Genomic DNA, 16,766 nt, shown 5'->3' with positions numbered 1-16,766 from the left:
ACCATGGGGCATCGGGTCAGGATGCAGGAATCCAACAAGACTTGAGTTTATGTAACAGGTTTAGTTCTTTCCAAATTAGGTGAATCATAAGGGTAACATAAGACACATGGGATTGAACATCCATACTGAAAGACAAATAAAACAATATTAGTACAACAAACAAGTCAAATTACTTTCTGAAAGGAAATACAAATAAATAAAGAGCTTAAAACAAATTAAAATGGACTAGATAGAAACTAAAATAGGAGTAAAAGCCACCTTACCATTGCTGACCTGCCGCCCCATGTGAGGATGAAAACATTAGCGTAAGAGAGTGCAGTCTTAAATAAGGAGTAGACAGGTGAATTCAATCTAATTAATTAGTGACAGAGTGCAAACAACATCCAATCAAGGGGGAGGGGAGAGAGTGAGAAACCAGAAAGTGTACTAAAGGAGGTGCAATAGGAAAAGAGAGGAAACAAATAGTGATCTTTACTACAGTATTCATAACAATAAAAATGCAGCAGGTAGATGTGGAGCCGACTGTATTATCATTATGATCTTATTAACTGTGCTACTGATCTGTAACTGAAGTAAGTTAGAGTGCAGGGAATAGTTGTAGCTATGCATTAAGAGATACCTTTAATATTTGGCAAATATAAATATTGTAGGGAAAACCCCACAGCGCTCTTTTTAAGTAAAAAGAAAAATATTTCTAATGTCGACTGTCTTGTGTTTCTTTCAGTGTGGACTGTTTCAGGCTCCAGATATTTGCCATGAGTGAAACGTCATCATGCACAGACCTTCAGAGCAAGTGCAGGCTGCACCGGGCATGTTTTCATTTTGCAACAATGTGATTCTTCCATTTTGATTAAAATGCATGTGGAGTACTGACTGTATATGCATGTATACATTTTTCTGTACACTTTCAGCTTTTTAAAGTTCTAAAACAACTCTAAAGTCGTGGATCACTCTAAACAAGACTTTCCACCACTGACACAGAATTGGTCAGCTTTATTTTTCTTATCCTCTATCCTTGTTTTCTTTTTCTATCGCTGTTAAACACTTGTATCGGATATTAAATCAAAGTGTTTTAATTATGTGACTGAAATCAATTCCACTGGACTTTTGTTTTCCTATATTGACACCTTATTGAAATAATGTAAATCACTTTATTTTTTTCAGGTAACTTGGATATTTTTAGGAAAATTGTTTGTATGAACAATTTAAATTATCCCAAAATAATAAAAACAGATTTTGAAATACTTGATAAATATAAATACTGTCTTCTTTTTGATATTTTTGAGATGTTTTTCCAGATGTACTTGTACTTTTAATACCTTTTGTCCAAATGTCCTTTAACACAAAGATTTTTATAGAAAACTTGACATACTTTATACCCAGAAGATTACACAACCCTCCTGTGTCAATCCAAACAGACTGAATGTCCCATCAGTAGAGGTTCTGGTGGTGGTCCAGGAACAGTATGGACATTCAGGTTGAACGTTTACAGAAAGCATGGCTTACATTTCTCTGTTTACCTTCTTCAGTTTCAACATTACGTAACCTTTGGAATCAGACTTCAGAGTGGAACTTTCCCAGAGGCCGGCCCTCCCCTACAGGTGCATGTGATGTGTTTATGAATAGCCGTGATGCTGACATGTTGGAAGTGCTCTGACCAACATGTCTCAACTCTTCTTTCTCTGAACTCTGGCAGCACATCAGTCATACCTTCTTCTGTATGTTTAACATGAGAATCTGTCGCCAGAAGGCAGGTTCATCGATCAAACTTTTGAGTGGTTTACTGCTGTGTTTAATCTGTATAGGAGGGCATGTATAAAGTCCTAAGCCTGGTGGATTCATACAGAAACAGGAAGAACAAGCTGGCCCTATATGGGACAAAGGATCAACTTAGTTTTTGTGTCAGGACTTGATTTGCATGATGTGTTGTCAGCAATGATTGGCTTATTATTATCCTGTCCATCCAAAGGTTATTTGAATGAAGAAAATTCTGACTGAAACGTTCATAAGTGTCAGTATACTTAAATGGGCTTTGTTAAATATGTATTACAGGACTTGAAAACTAGTGTTAAGGGCCAATGTTAGATGAGGGTGGAACTTGTTTATGATAACCAAATATTAGGGCAATAAAAAGACAGAACACTAATGTTTGGAGCAGCTTCAGAGACATCAATCAATACTGTTTAGTTGTCACAGCTGGCTTATAGTAGCACTTCCCGAACAGTGGGCTGAGAAGAAAATAAACACAACCCAGAATCTGATGGTGCCTTTAATTGCTTAGTAAAAATAGTAATTTCGACTACAGATAGGCCTGCACATGAATTAAGGGAGAATAGGAATTAAAGATCAGTACATTTTCCGATATCAAAATGTTAAAATTATAATGAAATGAATAACTGTAGTGAACAGATCACTGCCTGTTTCATTTAGCTGATAGAGGGTTAACATTCTCAGTCTTTCTATTGTATGTATGTCTAAGTGTGTGTGTATGAATACGTGCATAGGTTACTGTATATGTGTTTATATTCATGTTTTTTTTAATTTTGTTTTGAAATTGTGTAATTCGATTTGTTTAGTTGATTTATTTGTCTCTTAAGAGGTGAGGTCCCTTGTATAAGCATGTTGGCTTCTTGACCTCTCCTGACACACCTTTTATGTTTTTGTCAAACCTAGTTTGATGTATTCTTATATGTGTGCTAATGAATAAAATAAAAAATCATACGCAAAAACTCGGGGGGGAAAAATCAGGATTGTGCATATTCCTACTTTGCAGTTGAGCCTGAACGTTGCAGCAGTCAAAAGGAAATGGGCAGATACGCGCATGCGCGGTTGTAGTGTTTGCATTCCTCCCTCCCTCCCAGCCCGTTAGCTGCCGCTGGTCACCGGCAATGATACAGCAAACACGGACTCGGTGAGACGCATCGAGATGGACTTAACGAGTACTTTCTACCACTACAAAGACGGATATTACTTAGACGACCTTTTCTTTTGACAAGGGACGCAGTTTATTCTTCGTTATTCTTCGTTTTGCTTCGGGGGGGGGGGGAAACGGAGGATCGACGCCCGGAGAGAAATGGATGCGACGGTTGGTTTCCTGCGACACAAACCGGCCAGCTAAGAAGCGTCCACATTCACCTGGAAGACCATCTGAGGGCACCTTTACAATCCAGGACTGTACTTAATTACTGGTTTCCAACTGTGACACTTAAAGTAGCCATTAAAAGCAGTCCTAATATCCACAAAGAGCACAGCTAATCCGGAGCTAACTGGCGGCTAACTGGATTCTTTGTTTATTTTATTTTATTCGTTGAATTCGGTGTTTGTTTCTCGATGGAGTTTGATTAATACTAGTGTTTTGAAGTGGGACACAATCTGTAAGCTATCCTTTCTGGGCCACTTGATTTTTTAAAGGGCATAAATCATCTGACTTCTCACTTTATGGCTCGTTAGTATCGCGATACTGCAGCTGACCCAGCTAGTTTCTCACTTTATGGCTCGTTAGTATCGCGATACTGCAACTGACCCAGCTAGTTTCTCACTTTATGGCTCGTTAGTATCGCGATACTGCAACTGACCCAAGCTTTTTGGCCTTGACTAACTCCTTTGCAAGGAAAGGATGCACCACCAGGACTTTTCTGGAGAGCCTCCCGGGACGGGGAGCAGAAAAACGTCTTTCCACTTCAGGAGGGGCAGCAGCGGGGCGTCCGCCACCTCCACAGCCGCTGGAGGAGGCGTCACCTCGGCTGACGAGAATGCAACCCCGGCTGGGTCTTCTTCTCCTGGACTCCTCCACCAGCAGCAGCAGCAGCAGCAGTCCCAGGTGTCTGGCGCTCAGGTGAAGAAGAAGAGTGGCTTCCAGATCACGAGTGTCACCTCAGCTCAAATCAACGTGAGCGGCAACAACAGTCTAGCGGATGACACGGAGAGCTACGACGACATGGACGAGTCTCACACCGAAGACCTTTCCTCCTCCGATATGCTGGACGTTTCCGTCTCCAGGGCGACAGACACAGGTGTGCCAGAGAGAAGCTCCTCCGACGAGACCTTGAACAGCCTCCACGGCGTGGACACACCTGGACTCGTGTCGCCTAACGAGCCTCTTCACCCTCATTCCGTCCCTCAGGGGTCCCAGCAGCAAACCTCGATGGTAAATGGGACCGTGTCTCATCATTATTATCCTCAGCAACACGGCCAGTCCCACCATTACTCTGATGGCATGGGAGGAGGTGAACCAGCTCTTCCGATTGCACCGTTGGGTTGTTCAAGCCCAGCTATGAAAAGCGGGCTTAGCCAGTCCCAAAGGCCACCTATGTTGGATAACACAGGTCTGACAACGCAACCATTAGCCCCTATTGTTGATGTTACAGCCACTGATCCACAACTACAAGGTGGTGTGAACATTTCTAATATGTCTGCTGCTGGTCCTCCTTCTGGGCCTGCAGGTTTTGACAACACTAACGTGAGCGGGCAAGGTGGAGGATCAGGCCCGTCTGCTGCTGCTGCTGCTCCCAACACTCAAACCCAACCCACCCAAACTCAGACAGGGTCTCGTTTCAGGGTGGTCAAACTAGACACTAATTCTGAGCCGTTCCGCAAAGGAAGATGGACTTGCACAGAGTATTACGAAAAGGAGATTCCTCATGCAACGACAGCCGAGGCACCAAAGGGTGCAGAGGTGGCTGCAGAGACTGAGGCGGGTAATGCTGGGATTAATCAGGGGTTACCTGCTGTGCAGCCGCCTCATACGCTGCAGCCCTACCAGCTGCCGAGCCAGGACTTCACTAGTCCACAAGCAATGCAGAGCCCGCCACAGGGGATGGCCCAAACTGCTCCTCTGTCATATGTTTCACCCCAAGACGTGGTTGCTGGGGCTCACATGCAAAAACCAGTGGCTCCTCTAACTACAGCAACACCACAGACTGGTGTTAATCAGTCTCCACCTGTAATACCACAGCAGCTGCCCTATGCTGTGGATCCCCACCAGGCTCCACCCCAGGGAGGTTATCCTGCCCCTCAGCTCCATGCAGGAGTCATGCCCCTGGGAGGTGTCCGTCAACCAGACTTCATCCAGCCCACAGCTCCCTTCCAGACCCAGGTTCAGCCTCCGTTGCCGCATGTTACAACAGGAATCTCCATAACACCAGTTCCAGGGGTCACATCCCAGCCAGCTGTCGGCATCACCCAGCAGCTGCCTCATCAGGGTCAGGGGGCCCCCCCTGCACAGGGAACCTTCACAGGACAGCCACAGAACCTCCCATCTCACCCACAACCACGAGTCCAGCCCTCGTCCAATGCTACAGGTCCAGTAGCACCCAACTATGGTTCTCCATACATGCCTCTCACAGCTGTACTCCAGCCGCTCCTCAACCCGGGCGCAACCTTCACCCATGTCCCGGGAGGAGGAAGCTCGATCAAAACATCGCAGCTGGAGGACGCGCAGAGGATTCTGCTCCAGCACCAAGGCCTGCTTGGTCTGCCCAGGCTAGGGGCGGCAGGCGGAGAGGGGGCTGCGGAAGCTGCTGGGACTCTGGCCCATATGGGGATGTCTGCTGAGGCGAGTGCTTTCATGGTCGCTGCTGCTGCAGGACTCAGGACTCAGCATGCTGAAGGAGATGACGACAGGTGAGAACGGACAGCATGTGCTGCCAATTTGTTTAATCTGTTGTTAACTTTGTTTTGCTAAAAGAGGTTTATTCAACTACTATTTTTGGTACATTCTTGTTCAGGCTGCAGCTGGGTTTACTATTATTCATTGCAACATTTCATTATAATTAATTTTCTGCAGTGTATTAACAATACGTCGTTGGTAAAGGTGCAAAAACCACCGTCATCACGTCTAGCTTCTTGTTACACCATCCTTTTTCATTCAGATCCAGAAGTCCAATGTCACATTGGCTCTCTCCCCTGAGGTAACTTTCTGTCAGCCTTCATGAGGCAGTGGGTGAAAGAAAGCTCACTGGACATTGGCGTTGTAAAAATATCAGTGGCTGTAATAGAAGCAGAGGAACTGCTGAGTCACTGAGGGCGCCAGATGACTCAGCAGATGCTCTGCCCCCGTCGCACCCCTATGATCACACATCCACTTCCATTACATTAGGACTCTTAGTGTCAGTAAAGCCACCTTTTCTTCATGCTACCTTTCTCTTTTGTTCAGAACTCAGGTTTTGCCAGTTGCTTGATACTAAATCTGATAACTTGTATCACCCTCAGGGATCTGTGCCATGGTTTATTTATATGCACAATAACTCAATTCTATGTTGCTGTTAGTTTTCTTGCACACAAGTGGTTACTTCAGCTGCAGGTGGTTTCTAAAAAAAAAAAAGGTTTGTTTTAAAATAATCTGGGAAAAACATCTGATGCCCTATTTGAAAACACAGCGTTGGTCTTTCTTTCATAGTCTGTGGACAGAATCAGGAGTTGTGTTGCATTAATCAGATGAACCCTCGCTGCAGAGAAATGGAGCACTGTTGTGGCAGCAGGCTAGTGTTACCACTGTACTGTCCTGCTTTCTGGTTTAGCAGGAGATTCATGTTGTGAGTACAACAATAATGCCTGCAGGGGACAGAGGGACTTAAATGGCCTCACCCTGTACCCATAACTGAAATAGAAACTTGTTCCTAAATGTTGTCGCTTTTATTTAGCTGTTAGCAACAAATTCAAAAGCTCTAGGTGAAAAGAAGCCCAAATGGTAACATGATTAAAAAACTGAACCAGTAGAGATTTTTCTGAACACAGCAGCTGAGCAGAAGCTACATGTTCATGTATTTTCAGCTGTTCTTATTCTCTTTGAACTCAAAGAACTTTGAGACAGGGGGGGATGCAACAACTGCTGCTTTCGTGTTGACATAGTCTTTGTAATATTTAGCTGCAGACAGAGTGGGGCTGTTCACTGTGTGGAGGCTTTTGTCAGCAATCTGTGGCACCCCATCATGACTGTAAGAGTGTGTCTGTGTGCATGGTCTCTGCATGCCTTCTCTGTGAGTATGTTTCCATCTATCTGTCTGTATTGCGGTGAATCGGCCACTGTCCTGCAGACCATCCATGTGTGTGTCTGCTTTGTTTATATTCCTGCTCATGTCACGCTGCGATCTGTCTCTGCTTTCTTTGCGTCTCGTATTGTCTTCCTTTCCTTCTGCAGCCTTTGGTGCATCATTTCAGCTTTTTAAAAACTGTTCTTTTCAACCCTTTTCTTTCCTCTGCATATGTGAATGTTTCTCCAAAGCTTTTAGCATCCAATCCAGTGCCAAGTTAAAGTCAATTTCCCCCTTATCATCATACATTTACAGCTGTATTTACATTAGACGACTGCGCACGGGCAGTGGTAATTAAAGAATCAATTCGTTGTTAAGATCTCACAATGTTCAAGAACATCAAGAAGGCCATTGCATGAGTATCTTGTATTTTAAATGAGAGGCTTAGCTGTAGAGAATGGGTTTAACATCGACTTTGAATGCTTTTCATTCTCTCTTGCGGTGTTCACTTCCTGTCAGAGTCTCTTTACACTGTCGTGCCTTTTAAAAAACTGATCTTCACACAGCATGATGCGTGACTGCTGTCATGTGGTATAACAGGGATGTTGAGAAGGTGTGTCTGCATTTCTATTCACCTGTTTGTCTATCTGTCAGCGAGGTGGATGTCAATGAGAGTGCTGTAAGGAACGGTGATATGAATCAGGGCTTTCATCAGGTCCTCTCCGGGTGGAATTTCAGCCTGCAGGTCAGAGCTGCTGGAGTAATTTGACTTCTTGAGCTGTCAGTTCACAGTCGCAGGAAAACGCACTCTTCCAGTTAAAATCACACCTGTCATTTGTCTTATCAGAGTTTGTCGCAGTTCACTGTAAAGATGTCCCATTAAACTGAATCATAGCTTTTGCAGAGCTGTTAAGGAAGAACGTGTTGTATCATTTCATGAAGCAACAGGCCTTTGAGCACAGTTAGTGTCCTTTTTTCCCCAGTACAGCATGCTTTGGTAATGTGTCTAAAACCAAACGATACCATATGAATAGTCATGTCTGCAGGAGTATGTAGAAAAGCTTTAGTTTTATGGCTTCATTTTGGAGTAAGTCAGCCTGGCAAAACTTTTTTCTTAAGTCACTTTTCAGCGAAAGGTTTTAAAAACGTTTCCTTTTCCCAGGTGTTGGAAATACATGATTCTTTTATGTTCATTCGTTTGACACAGCGGTAATGTGCATTTCATACCCAGCCTCATGTCAGAGATGAAGTGTCATAGAGCGATTTATAAAGTGGTTTATGTGCATGTCGTCATCCTCTGGAGCTGTAAAAGTTGAAGGTGCATCCTGCAGGGATTATTTGCCTGTAAATCTTGCACACATGATTTATTTTTTATTTTGGTTAACACCTTTTTAAATGAGAATGTTTTTTCCAGTATTTTATTGCCTTTTAAATGGAGTTAACATGTGATCTGTGGTTGAAAGATATTGAGCAGTCAAGTTTATAGCTTGAATTAAAAGGGCCTTGTTCTGCAGCAGGCATGTTTTCTGTTTGTGAGCTGGTTTCAAACTGCATTTCCCAAATTCTGATGAAGCTCATCTTGTTTTTCAAAACTTCAACAAACATTTCATGACTTTTTGGCATCACTCCCTTTTTTAAACACATGATCAGTCACAGATGAAAGCTCAAGTGTTCCCTCTGAGTTGATCTTTTTGTCATTTCAAGGCACTGCAAGTGATTTTGCCCTAAGCTTTTCTGGTTTTGATTTAATGCTTGTTTATTTTTTGTCATGAACTTTAGCCATTAAGTCCTCCCATTAGCATTTACACAAAGATTTGTCTCCTTCACACCGTCTCTGAATATTTGTGTGTGATGTCAGTTTGTGCCTGAAAGCTGTTCTGCTGTTAACCTGTCAGATGTGAGTGATAATAAATTGGCTCCATCAGCTTCCACTCATCATGATTTAAGTTTCACTTTTGCTTTTTACGATGCAGAGGTGTGGACAAAAGCTTGAGCTGCTTTTGTTTTTTGGAGGTGCCAGGGTTTTGAAGTATCTTAAGAAGATCCCCATAATGCTGCATGTTTTACATTAACGTAGACGTTGCAACCATATGTGGAGTACGTTGAGTCACCCATACAAACAAAAGTAGAATGAGTCATACGAACAACGTCTTTGTGAGCCATTGCTCTCGTGAACACACCCCAAGATAAGATGAGCAATGGTTATATGCACTTAAATGACTCATTCATTGCTAAATTAAATGAGACTTGTCAGTTTAAAATGTCAAACTGAGTTAATTTCAGAGAAATACATCTGCGCAGAATTAACTCTTTAATTTGATTTTTTTTTTTAAATCAAGCTTTCAGACCTTATAATGGAGGAAGAAATACATCTGAATCATAATTCTGACATAATTTCAAATGTTTTTTTGGTTGTAGCAGCATACACTCATTCCTAGTTAAGCCTTCTTCCATGCCAACTCTCATATACTTTGTGACTTTGCATGGACTATTTTCCTGCTTATCTAATCTAGATTCACCCCTGCTGTGTTAACCCTGCACAAAGTCCAGATTATTCTTAAAGAAAACATCTTTTAATAATCTCTAAAACTTGATTGGACCCACTTCTGCCTCTGTCTTCATAAACTCACACTACTTATAGACTAAATAAAGCTACAAAACAGGACTTAAAGTAGTTAAACGTGTGGAGTTGAACATATGGAAGTGTACATTTGCATTTTGAATTATTTCCTGTACATTCCTTGTCTGGTTTCAGTGTATTCTAAAACTTGATGCACATTTTGACCTTTGGTTAGACTTAGATCTCATCATTTGTTTTGCATTTTTCTGATAAAATAAGGGAATACACTCTAAAGCCTCAGCTCTGCTCCTGTTTCTTTATCTGATCCTCATCACAGTAAACTTTAGGTGCTTATCTTTTACAAGAAACAGATGTGCTTCTGTGGGAACTCTCTGCCTCTTATGTCCTTTACTTGAGTACGTCATGTGTGCAGTATCTGAAAGTTCCATGTCAGGGTTTATTGGGTTCTTGCTCCTGTTCAGTGGATCTTCTAGTTTTGGAGCAGCTTTCTTTCTCTCATTTGTTGGGCGGCGTCTCCTGAATGTCAGAAGCAGTTTAACACCTGTTGCTCATTAACTCGTTTGTCTGTTAACGAGATGTGACATCTAAATCACGCTTCAGCAGAGACATTACATGAACTGTCATTCTCTTCCCTCACCATGTTGTACCGCCATTATCCCACAAGGTGGCAGTATTGGCTCATAAATCCCCGCTCCTGGTCAGTAGTTGTTTTATATAACTGTGACGTGCTTTGCGAATCAGTGACCTAAAATGTGCCTTGCAGCAAAGTGGAAATGTCCTTCCTGCACGCAATGTTTAAGTCCAAACTAATGCGTGGCTGACTGTTAGAAATGGGTGTGTAGCCTTTTAATAAGTGTTTTCTGGATGCAGAACGTCTCAGTAGGACAGTTATTGACATAAGATTTCCTTTCACAGGGTTTGTAACACAGCAGGTGTGCTTATTTTAAGAGATGGAGTTTGCATGGGCCCGTCTGAATGACTGATAACTGAGTCAGACTGTTTGCTTTTTCTGGACGCCTTTTTATTTATACTATTGCAAAAGATTCTGAACGCTTTGCTGTCACATGACAGAAGATACTATCATTTCCCAGCTACACAGATTTGATCAATCTGACTTTTGAGTCACTTGACCTGCATTGTAATGCCATCAACTAATACTTGGATTTATACTAAAACAAATAAGCTAGGGCTGAAAGTCATCACAATATGATGACCGGACATTCTTTAACAATATGATATTTGCTAATTCCCAGAAGACTGCAACTGATATGAGGTGATATCAGATACATTTTTAATTAAAGAGGAAATAATAGAAAATACGTCTTTGTCTTCTTCAGCATGCAAATGCAGAAATTAGTATTTGACTTGTGTGTGGAATATAGATGTAAATAGATGCCATTTAACTACAGTGGTGCACAGTAAATAAAATAGAAAATGTAAAACACATAACAGATTGAATTAAACATAAAAGTAATGAATAAAATAAAAGGGCTCATAAAGACAGGGATCCATATGATCAACAAAATCATCTCTTACTATTTGACTAGTTCATCAATAATTGAAGTGTTTCTTAATGTTTTATTTTAGCGTTAATCCTAAACATTTCAGTGCCTCAGTTATCTGCTTTTCTTAGTTGATCATTACATTAGTAGTTATAGAAGATGTTCTTTTGATCATGTCAGCTATGACATCAAGTAATGAGCAGTTATTGATGAATATTGTTTCAGAGATTTCGCTCTGAGTCTCAGTGGTCTGACGTCATTATTCATGCATCACTCGTTCAGACTCCATCAGGTTTGAGTCCTGGTGGAGATAAGACTCAAGGGATTCTCAATCTGTGTCTTGGTGTGATCTTAATGCATCTAGATCAGAACGTCATCCCGCTCTGCCCGATCCGGTTTTAGGAGGCATGGACGGGGGGGTGGGGGTTGGTTGGGTTTAAAGGGGGTGCTGCTGCATAGCCAAGCAGACGGGTGTCACGTTTGCTCGCCTTGTGCCTCCTTGGCGAGCTGCAGATTCTTGAAGAGAAGCGCAGGGCCACAGAGAATGGAATATGTGTCCATGCATGTCTCGGCTCTCGTGTTTATGAGTTCCCTGACACGGTGGTGTGTACATGTGTGTGAAGCTGGAGGTGTTTACAGGGGAGACATTTTTTAATGGTGCAGAACTGTTTTTCCCTTCAGGCTCAGGGGAAAAAACATGAACGGAGGAGGAGAGGACATATTTCTGGTTTTGACTGGTTGTGCCACGAACGCTCCTCTGGCACCTGTACTTAAATTTATTTTTTATAGAACTTCACCCTCTGGCTTTTTCTCACAGAGGTAGAGTCAGTGCACTTTACAGGAGAGAAATGTGATACTTCAGATCCTATAATTGAATATTCGGTGCCAAAACACATGAAGGTGTCCAGCTGAGCTCGCTGCAGGAGCACAATATACTGCTGAGCGTTTTCCCGCTAAGGAAATGACACAAGAAACCAGAGAGGGAGACTTGGATTTCATTGCTACATGTTGTTGTCTTTAACCATTTTATGCATGAAAGATAAAAATTAAATAAAAAGAAGTTTACTTTTTAAAAAAGAATGCTGATTAGTTTCAATAAATTATATTTTCAGAGGAAGCTGCATATCTGTTCACTCTCTGTCTGCTCTGAACATTTCAGTGAATTATGACATCTGAAGACTTCATAATAAAATACTTGATAATGTTAATTAAGAAAATACAAAAGAAAAGAGAAATCTTAAAGAATATAACTTTCACTTTGAGATGACAGATGCATTTTCAGTCAGATGTTAATGTCCAAGAACAAATAAATAAAAATCAATTGCTTACATCAAATATTAAAATTTTCTGTGGTCTGAGAATAATCTGATTTATTACATGATTTTACCCATAGTTCTTGATGGATCTACTTTTCCATCAACCAGTCTGAATTAGGGATCTTATTTCTCATGACAACAAAGTGACATACAAATGCTTCCTCGATTCTACAGCTTAAAATGACCTCAAGATATCTGCACACTGCATTAGACGCCATGCATGAAAGGGCTGAATGATCATAACTTTAAGAGGAAAAACTCTAAATAGACAGCGAGTTATCTGGTAGAGCATGTTGTCGGTAAAAAGCAACAAATATAGTCTTCTTACACGCATTTTTTTCTCAGTTTTTTTGTCTGTTTTTAGATGATTTGGGGTCTAAAATATCAAACTCCTTTTGTAATGTGTCCACTCTACTCCCTGTCTTAGAAAAACATGAATCCCCCCTGATAGTGACACTTCTCGGTAAAGAGCCAGCTTCACAGTGAAGAGAAAGGATAATAATTTCTGTGTGAAGCCAGATGTGTGTGTTTTTGGTGTCAGAGCCTCGACCCGTCCGACTGTTTAAACACACTCAGATCGCTGCGTGAAGTCCGCACACCGCTGAGACCCTCGAGCAAAGTCTCTCAGTGGCTGCTGGGAAGATCCTCACTCTAAACGCACTGACAGCAAGCCCCCAAAAACTGTGCACATCAATGTGAGCAGAGGTCGGCAAAACAACTTCCTGTGACGCTTGAATGTTTTCAGGTTGTGTAACGTTGGCTTGTGTAACATTATCATGGATTAAAGTTGCAGAAGGGGGCTTTGGAGTTCCAATTTTGTGTTTGAAATGTGTCACACGGGGCCGGAAATGATTAATGTGTGTGGATCCAAAGCTTTTTAAACTACTAATGTACTTATGAAAGATCATTCTCTCTATTTCGGGGGTTTCTAGAAAGACGATTTAGCAGGAGGAGATGAGATATCTGGTGTAGTTTTTCCCTAATTTTGGATAATCCTCCAAATCTCTGGTATTTGTGCCAAATCATCCATGCTGTCTTTGCATTTCTTTCCTTTAAGGCATCTTTTTAAGTTATGATTTATCACACATAGTCCTGACTAAATGTAGAAGGAAATACCTCCCTCTGTTATTTTTACTCCTGTCAAAAATGTGTCCACCCTCATAGTGAACACAGAATGTGTCAGGGTGTTGTAAATTAATCCCTCGTCCACCAGCAGAACGAGACCTGTCCGGGGTGTCAGTGAACCAGTGGAGATGTTCCCGCTCGGCCTCCTTCCATCCCCCGTCTCCCTCCTCTGTGGCCCGTATGGCAGAGGAGGCAGGTTATGTAAGGCATTGCGTGCACGGCAGCGACCGATTCACTTTCGCACCAATGAGCCGCTGCCCTGGAGCTGTGTGATGCCATGAGAGTTTTGGGGCGTTGGTGCTCTTTGTTTTTGTCTGTGTTTGGGGAAAGATGGAGGCGGAGATCTTTGATTAATACCTCGGTACAGGAATGGACTGAAAAAGTGATTGGATGCTGCAGGTGCAAATTTGATTACATGACCGTTAACTGTCATTTTTGTCTTTTTCTAATCTCCCTCATAAATTCTTTCCTTCCTCTTTTTTTTGCTTTTGATTTCTATATTTGGCAAATTGAACCACTTCCTTTGCAGAAGTGTCCCTTTTAGTGTGTGCAGTGAGGTTGATCCTGCTGTCGGCCCTCGTTCTCCTCGTGTAAATGCAGTTGAAAGCACTCGAAACCGGATTCCTCCAGTTGGCAAACATAGCCTCACACATACACACACACACACACACACACACACACACACACACACACCACAAACGGGATGCACGGACCGGCGCAGCAGACGCACGCAAGCTAATGTCTCACAACTGCTTCGGGACAAGTGATGCCGAAGGAGGCCGGGCGAATCACAGGGTGGCACACAAACCAGATAAATAAAGGGGACGGAAACAAACAGAAGCCCATGTCAGTGTCTGACATGTTATATAGTTTTGCACTGTTTTGCTTTCAAATGGGCTGACGTCTTTTCCTCTGCTGCAGATTTGTGGTGGAGTTGGATCTGACTCAGGACCACACACTTGCAGCCCGAGTGTCTGAATGGCCCCCTGAACTCGGCCTCGCTCTGCCTTCACTCAAACAGCACAATAAAGTGAGGCGGAAGCGTTACTTACACTCAGCTGGATACTTTTGTGAGAGAGAGAGAGAGTGGATAAAAGGAGGCTTGTGCTTGAAGGAGGGATGCCTTCAAGTGTATGTACAGCAAGGAAGTGTTTAACGCTATTGATTTGACACTTTGCCTGAGCATCTCGAGCCACTAAAGCTCAAAGATATCTTCTGTGCTTGTTGCTAAATCTCTTTTTTATAGATACATGGACATACTTTCAGAGGTACTGTGTAAATGTACTCTTAAGACTGTTTTTCTGCTCATCATTTCTTTAACTCTGTCTCGTGCTTAAAGTCTACCAGCAGATGGGTGTTCCTCTTCTCAAATATAGCTCGGAGTGAAACTTAATATTTTAACTATGAGGGCAACACAAGCACTATCTGCTCTTTGCTTTTTATTCCTCCACACGCCACTTATGTAAGCAACACAGGGTGTGGCGAGGATGTGCGCTAACACCCTTTATTTATCTATTTAGTTTGAAAGAGAGTGAAAGGTGAACTTGTCGTGTTGTGAAGGGCTCAGGAAGGAGTTAAAATCTGCTAATTATTTAATTTAACATTTGGCATGTGGAGCGCTCATTACTAAGCCTATAAAGTCTAATAGCTTGCTGGAACTTGGACCAAGTGCTTCAGCCAATAAGGAAGGTTTTAATTTGTTAAAGTGACTTTGACATCCTTGCAGCCTCTTCACTGCACAACAACGTCAAGCTTTAGCATAGCGATGAGGTAATATATGGGTCAGCTCTGTTCACATGCAACATCCACAGGCTTAGGACAGACGTGGATACATAATGAATGAAAGCATGTCATCCCTGATGTCACAACCTAAAGGTTGCTCGCTATTGGCTGAGCAGAGGCTGTTGTGCCATCAGCGATTGGCTGACAGTAAAGCTGTCTCCACGTCAGTGAACGAATTTCTAGCCTTTGTTCCAAGCGGGCATGCGCACTTTGACCCCAAGCCTGCAGATACACAATGTGCAGATATAGAGTCAGTAAACACAGCGTTGTGTTTTTATATGACAGGTAAAGTCCTGAAATAATTATTGTCACTGATCAATAACAGTCCCTTCGTTTAAGTCTGGACCAATGAACACTTTTAGAGACATTTCATTAGTTTTAATTTCTCATGTCTGTGCTTGTCAAGTGTTTCTTGGATTAGTGACACATACATTAAAGGGAAGAAAGGAAGACGTGACCTTGGCCTAATGAGGTTAATAATTTCCCTGCATGCATCGAGCTGAAACACGCCAACAATCTCCCCGTCACACCCCTCGCCCGCCATTTTGTGATCCACACAAGTGCGCCATATCCTCGACCGGGCTTCCTCCTCTCTTTGTTCTTTAAAGTCTGTAAATGTGCACCGTTTCTTTTACTACTGAGATTCAATGATGCTGATTGATGATGATTCATTGATGCTTTAGGTTTTTAGCCTCGTATGACCAATGTAGCATCCAGGTAGCCGTCTTGTTTTGATTATCTTTGTGCAGACCGTGTTGTGGACTTTGTGATGGGTGGTACACGTGAGTCATGCTCCACTGGAGAGCCATGCTGGGAGTGTGTGCATGTCCAGTGTGCAACCGCTGACGAGGAGTGACAGGACCGATTAAGGCAGGCACGGTTTAACATACACATTCTCCTTCAGATGACTTAAAAACCGTGTTCTGTTTTTATCATCAGCTACTTTGACTCCAAAGTGATGCGAGGTACCACTCCTGCGTCCGCCACCATCACAGGGAGGATGAGGAGCAGGAAGGGAGTGGCTTGCTGCTGTGTTGACGAGGGTGTGTGGTCAAAAGTAGCTCATCCTATTGGACGGCTCACCGTAATCTCTGCTGACTGTTTATATAACAACAGAAGGGGAGGGGACATGATTCCTTATGCGGTGACATCACAGCCCATCCTCCTGTCTCCGCCTTGCCGTGCGCCCAATCGCCTGAGAAGCCTATATGTGATATCGGCTTAGAAAGGGGGCAATCAGAAGGACTTAACACACTAAAGTGCTCCCATTCTGCTCCCGTCCCCGTCCTACACGGCACCATCCTGGTCTCCTTTGTTGGTCAGGCTCCCCTAATGTGTTGCTCCCACCTCTGAGGGGAGTGCAGGGGTCAGGACCAAAGGGCGCAGGCCAGGAGGGACGGAGGAGGTGCAGTAGTAGAAGTAGTGTCAGGGTTTGTTTTGGGGGACTTTAGGTGGAGCTGTGTGTGTGTGTGTGTGTGTGTGTGTGTGA

At 42.8% G+C, this 16,766-nt stretch overlaps 1 protein-coding gene across 3 annotated transcripts; it reads left to right on the top strand.

The window, feature by feature from the left end:
- Positions 1–2,842: 2,842 nt before the first annotated feature.
- Positions 2,843–16,742, top strand: LOC132959857 (TSC22 domain family protein 1-like). Of its 3 annotated transcripts, none has more exons than XM_061033098.1 (2): positions 2,843–5,622; positions 16,217–16,742. In XM_061033098.1, exons 1-2 carry the CDS (start codon positions 3,617–3,619, stop codon positions 16,500–16,502), a joined length of 2,292 nt encoding a protein of 763 aa, XP_060889081.1. In that variant the 5' UTR covers positions 2,843–3,616; the 3' UTR covers positions 16,503–16,742. The 3 variants fall into 3 exon arrangements, with proteins under 3 accessions (XP_060889081.1, XP_060889083.1, XP_060889082.1); XM_061033100.1 differs by lacking the exon at positions 16,217–16,742 and adding an exon at positions 16,027–16,174; XM_061033099.1 differs by lacking the exon at positions 16,217–16,742 and adding an exon at positions 14,417–14,760.
- The last annotated feature ends 24 nt before the right edge of the window (positions 16,743–16,766 follow it).

This window comes from Labrus mixtus, chromosome 24, assembly GCF_963584025.1.
Source record: "Labrus mixtus chromosome 24, fLabMix1.1, whole genome shotgun sequence".
Classification (NCBI taxonomy): Eukaryota; Metazoa; Chordata; class Actinopteri; order Labriformes; family Labridae; genus Labrus; species Labrus mixtus.
This window is presented reverse-complemented; position numbering and strand designations above follow the sequence as displayed.

Excerpts from the sequence above, each read along its gene's own strand:
- LOC132959857 (XM_061033098.1), top strand. The coding sequence starts at position 3,617 with ATGCACCACCAGGACTTTTCTGGAGAGCCTCCCGGGACGGGGAGCAGA. Across the intron at positions 5,623-16,216 it reads GCTGAAGGAGATGACGACAG|CTACTTTGACTCCAAAGTGA; the intron begins GTGAGAACGGAC and ends TTTTATCATCAG.